The 5,714-nt window shown below is 35.9% G+C and overlaps 1 protein-coding gene and 1 pseudogene across 1 annotated transcript; both read left to right on the forward strand.

The window, feature by feature from the left end:
* Nucleotides 1–1,444, forward strand: LOC111394095. Its single transcript, XM_023019877.1, has 2 exons — nucleotides 1–803; nucleotides 1,119–1,444. Exons 1-2 carry the CDS (start codon nucleotides 282–284, stop codon nucleotides 1,179–1,181), a joined length of 585 nt encoding a protein of 194 aa, XP_022875645.1. The 5' UTR covers nucleotides 1–281; the 3' UTR covers nucleotides 1,182–1,444.
* Nucleotides 1,445–2,049: 605 nt separating this feature from the next.
* On the forward strand, nucleotides 2,050–4,621 carry LOC111393080 (annotated as a pseudogene).
* Nucleotides 4,622–5,714: the final 1,093 nt, after the last annotated feature.

Genomic DNA, 5,714 nt, shown 5'->3' on the forward strand with positions numbered 1-5,714 from the left:
CTGATTTCTTCTAGTTCGTTTTCAAGTATATAAGCTACAAGTCTAATGACCCCACGCTCCCATAGTAAGCGCGTCATTTACGCTCCTAAACTCAAATTACTACTTTACCCCTCCTGGGATAAATATCATTGGCTAGTTGGCTCTTCTAAACCTCTCCGTTTTCTTGCTGGCACCACCGGGCAGCCGGGCAGCCACCGTCTCTCTTAAACCTCCGGCGAGTTCAGTAATAGACGCTTGTACTGTTAGTTCTTCAATAATTCATTTTACCCAGAAATTTTTTTATGTTATCACACTATCCTCCCAGAAAAATGATTTATTTCCTTCACTTTCCGACATTACTATTCACTATCTTCATCTGTTCATTGTTATCGGTAGTTAAATCCAATGAAATACCAGAATCCTCCATTTATGAAGTGCTTAAGCTTCACGGGCTGCCAATGGGCTTGCTTCCGAAAGGCGTAAAGAACTTCACCTTGGACAATTCAGGAAACGTCAAGGTTCATTTGGATCAAGCCTGCACCGCCAAGTTTGAAAATGAAATGCACTATCACAGCAATGTTTCGGGCACCTTACGTTATGGGCAGATCGACGGGCTGTCCGGGATTTCTGCTCAAGATTTGTTCTTGTGGTTGCCGGTGAAGGAAATCCGGGTTGATATTCCAAGTTCCGGTTTGATATACTTTGATGTGGGTGTGGTTTCTAAGCAGTTTTCTTTGTCTTCATTTGAGACTCCAAGGGATTGTTTGGCTGTTCATGTCCCGGATCTTGAAGATGGAAGACATATAGTGGAAACAGTTTCTAAGGTCAACTTTCATTTGTAAAATTGTTAATCAATTTATCGATTTGTCTTTTCACTTTTTTGAATTCTTGTTCTTGATTCTTGAAAATATATTCTTTATCTTGAACCATTTTTTTCATTTTTTAGTTTGCTATAGTTTAGAGCATGTTTGGTTCAGCTTTTAACTTATTTTGCTAAACAAAGCTACTTTTTTTTGTACTAACAAATCTTTCTTAATCGAAAAAGCAATTTGCTTTAATTATGTCTTATGTCTGATCATTTCAATTTGTTTTAGTTTGTAAAGTGTAACTCGATCTGATCGCAATGTCTTTATAAACAGATTAAATCAGAGAAGCTTTGGTATCAGCCTAATCAGGACAATATTGCAAGGACAGCATTGTAGATTTTGTATGGATTTTCCTTGTATGCATACAAGTCTAGCTTAGCATGCCTCTCTCTTTTCTAGTTTGTTTGCTCGCTCGGTCGGGGTTTGCTTGAGTTTGTGTTCGCGTTGGCGTTGTGATAATGTTGTGTATTATTAATAGTATTGTATATAATTAAAATACGACTAGTCTTGATCGGATGAAGAATAAAATTTTACACTCATATGTCACATATTTGAGAATCTAATTCTTGCTTTTGAAAAAAAGAAAACTGAATTGTCATAGTTTTTGGAATTTGTATTGCTTAAGTTTTTTAAATTTATGATTCATGTTTATATTCTTCTAATTGAATTTTTTTTTCTCGAACCTCGAAAGAGAACAATAAAATTCAACGTAGAGTTTACCTCAGGTTTGTGAAATGAAAACATGTTCATTGTTGGTTGAGGCTCGAGAAGCAATTGATTGGTTTTAACTTGGCTCGAGAAGCAATTGATTGCTGTTCCGAGTCAACTGGACAGCCGGCTCGACTCTGCCTGCCGACTGTCCATCAGGCTGTTCAGTTGGCTGTTAAATGGTTCGGCTGTCCAGTCGGGTTTTTTCAACTATTAATTGACAGCAAGCAGTTCAAATTCGCTGTATGGCAGAATATACACACCAAACTTTTGCAGGTTAATTTTTCAATATTAATGCAGTTGAATTTTTTCTCGTCAAAGGCTTAAAATTTTTCTCGGATCTATTAATAAAACTATCTACATTAACATTATATGTCGAAATAAATTTTATCTATACAAACGTAAAATAATTTAATGAAAACAAAAATAAATGTGCGTATCATAAAATTATTGATCTGATGAGATTGATATAAAAAAATTTCAGTTACCGCGTTCGATGAATTTTTCAAATCTTGAGATTGAAGCAGATAAAAGTATTTTTATCTGTGTTGGAGTGAACAAATATGAGAAGTTTGCTGATTTTGATATTTTAAGTGGAAGTGTTTGGTTTTTATTTGTTAACAAAAAGGTAATAATGTCTTTTAAACAAAGCATTCTTTTGTAATTGCATAATACACTTTAGGGTATTTTTGTCTTTTAACACTCAATATGTCATTATCATAATTTTAAGAATTAAACAAGTCAAAGTGGAATTTTCCTTTTTTGACAAATACTATTTTTAAAAGTACCCCATTTTAATGGGGGCCGGACATGCTATTTTTCAGTTATTGTTTTATATACTAGTTTTAACAGCGAAAAGTTCAATTTTTTGGAAAAAACGGTTTAATACTTATACAAGTGTAACTTCTTGCTTTATACTTTCTTAAAGATATAAAGGTTGAACTCCAACCTTGAGGGTCTCCACCGTCTCGTCTTTAGAATGTTGTGAGGAAGGTAAATCGCGGGATGTGCCCCAACAGGCCAGGGAACAAGAGCTGTCTGTACACTGCGCCTACAAGGAGTCCAATTTCATGTCTCAAGAATCGAACCTCCACACTGCGATTGTCAGTAAGGCATAAGATAACTTCACTCATGTCCTTTGCACCACTTAGCTATTCCCCAGGAGGTATACTTTCTTAAAGATTTGTGTGTTGGTTTTGTAAACGATAGAGGAACCTGCAGGGTGTCCAGGAATTGTATGCTCCTGCACTTGGAGTTAAAGAAATCATGTTATCTACTGGAATTAGACTCTCCATTGATGATTTTGCTCTTGCATTTAAAAAATTACTATTTTTACTATTTATTCTTTGAAGTTTTCTTGGTATTGACATGGTTTCAAGGCATTTGAAGTTAATAAATTTGAGTTTGTTGCAGACCCAAGCCGTTATCTGTTGGCTTTGCTGCGCAATATGTTTTGAAACCGGCTCTTTGGGTGTTGGTAGCACGGGGATTTGGGTTGTCTCATATGTTCTATGCTGGTTTTGTTCTCATGTCTTGTGTTGCCTGGGCACAACTATCAAGCTATGCCAGCTTCTTGAGCAAAGGCCTTGAGCATTCTATTGACCAGCTCGACTACTATTGCATTAATTCTTGTTACTCCTCTTTTAACCGGCCTTCTCATAGTTCTGTGGTTCCAGTTAATGCAATTGCTATGTCAAAATCAGTTTTGCTTGTACCAAAACTCCACAAGAACATAAATGCAATTGTCTCTTTCTATTTCGTCACAAATGTCGAGAATAAAATTGTGGTCTTTTTTTCAAATTACATTCTATGCTCAGGGAATGTGAAAATCAATTATTAGCTCATTCAAAAGGAATTCTATCCATTCAAGAAGAAACCTAGTCCAAAACCTTACACTGTCGGTGATTTATATACCATTTGAAATTCAAATGCTTAACTTCAAAAGTAATCCAGGGTATCTTATTTATTGACTGAGATTCCCATATTGGATGGGACCCATCCATTCTTTTCCTTAGCTTTTTTGGGATTTTCTGCATTTTCCAGGTGGTTCTTGCTCCGGTCACTCTTAGGCTGGTAATAAATATTCATGTGAAACCAGTTGTATCTGTTCTACAACCTTTAATGCCTTCTGTTGCAATGATTTGTACTTCATTGTGTTTTGGAAGCCCCTTGCTATAAATAGGAGCCAAATTCTTTCAGTAGAGTGTGTGAGATTGGTCGGCCCTGCATTCTCATTTCATGCAGTAGCATTCGCCCTGGGCTACTGTATCTCCAAAATTCTACCTTTGAGTTAAGCTATTCCTTCGAGTTGCACCCTCGTTGTTGGTTTGAAGCGTCAATAAAAGCAGTTCCATGAGATTCAGGTTCATGCGTTCGCTTGCAGTAGAATGAGATTAAACAAATCAAGTTATATTGTTATTATCGGCTCAAGTTTTTTGATGATTGATCCGTGCCAGAAGCAATCTTCAGTCTGAAGCCCGCATGGTTCCATGTTTTGCATGTTTATGATCTTAGATTTAATTTTTGAATGTCAACATTTGGCCATTCTGAATCCATATTTGATTTGAATATAAAGAAAATTATTTATGCTCTCTCATTCTGTCATATTTCTTTCATTCTCCCTTTTCGTTTGCTCTTTATTGGTGCAAGATTATAATAATATGTCAATATTTTTTATACATATTCCTGGTCAAACGTTGTATGTGTTTTCAGTCGGCTGAAATTTGAATTGTTTGATTTTAAATTAAAGGTTTATTTGCATAGCATTACCCTCTATTAAAATCGTCTTTTAAAGTCAATCTGATGTGTTGTGGCAAGTTAGAAGAAGAAGTCTGCAGGACAATCTCATTGTGCACTGAATGCAAAGTTCGACGCTGGCAGGGCTCCTCGCAACACAATTCCTAGGAAGCACTCCCCTCGCTTGCTCTGTGGTCGCCATGGCTATAATGGGCCTTTGTCTCGCTTCGTTTTGGGGCAGCGGATACAGAATCAGAGACATTCCGTCTCTTGTGATTCCTCGAGCCAATTCCACAGTTGAAATTTGTAACATTAATGAGTTAAAATCATAGTTGCATTAAGAAGCCAGAAACAGAGAAAAGGAATTGAACTTTTATACATTCTTGAAGAATGAATACATTTGTCCGGTATATAAAGGGAGAAAAATACATCATTACAGCTGTGTTTAACAGCATTAACTTCCCAATATTCTGTCCAACTGTCTAAACTGAAAGAATCCTAACCACCATGCCAACATAACTAATTCTACCATTATCAAGTGGGCAAAGAAGCAGCCGACTTGGATCCTGCTGTGGAGGCTGAGGTCAGAGCATCTGAATCTGTGTCGTAGGAAAATTTAATGAAGCAGCGCTTCCTCTCATCTTTCAAAACTGAACGGACAAACTCAAACGTATACAGAAGTAGAGTAAATGTTTCTAGCTGCATATAAACATAATTTGTACATTTAGAGGGATTAGATTGTGTAAACAGGTTAACAGAAGTGATGCGGAGACGAATATGTAGAGGGGGAGTTTAACAGCAAGATTGTCACTTTGTGCAGTTTTATTGTTTTCTGCTTTAGCTGATTGTACTTCTTATTTACAGTGCCCAAATTATAGAAATGAGAATATAAATCTAAATTTTATCTGTTTCACTAAATATATTTTGAATATTTTTTTTCCCTCTCTTATTGAAATAGTTGTCTTATTTATGGTTTTTAATTTGAACTCGCAATAGATCTTAAATTTTTTTATCAAGGTGGTTGTAGTTTTGTTTCATCTTCAACTTTCTTAATTGAAATACAACCTTGCTATAGGTACAGGGATTTAAATCCCTGTACCTACCGAATACTCACATTTAAATCCCTGTACTTATCGAACACTCACATTCAAATGCTGGAATTTTATTTTTTTTTCAATATTTTATACACGGGCCCACTCTCATGTGAGTGAGAACTCAAAAATCTGACAAAAATTTTCTGTACTTGAAGAATTTTTGGTTGAAGTATCATAGTATTTTCTTTATTAAAATAAAAGAATATAGAAGATGCAGTAAATGAAGGGTTAGGTAGCAGACGTGGGTTCGATTCCCTGCCAGTGCATTTCTTTGTTTTTGTGCTTCTAATGTTAACGAAATACTTTGAGTTCGTCAGTCTCCATTGTGTTT

The sequence above is a fragment of the Olea europaea genome, chromosome 4, assembly GCF_002742605.1.
Source record: "Olea europaea var. sylvestris chromosome 4, O_europaea_v1, whole genome shotgun sequence".
NCBI classification, from domain to species: Eukaryota; Viridiplantae; Streptophyta; class Magnoliopsida; order Lamiales; family Oleaceae; genus Olea; species Olea europaea.

Bases quoted from the DNA above. Each gene is read 5' to 3' on its own strand.
- LOC111394095 (XM_023019877.1), top strand. From the start codon at position 282: ATGTTATCACACTATCCTCCCAGAAAAATGATTTATTTCCTTCACTTT. The intron at 804-1,118 runs GTCAACTTTCAT...CTTTATAAACAG, and splicing joins TAGTGGAAACAGTTTCTAAG to ATTAAATCAGAGAAGCTTTG.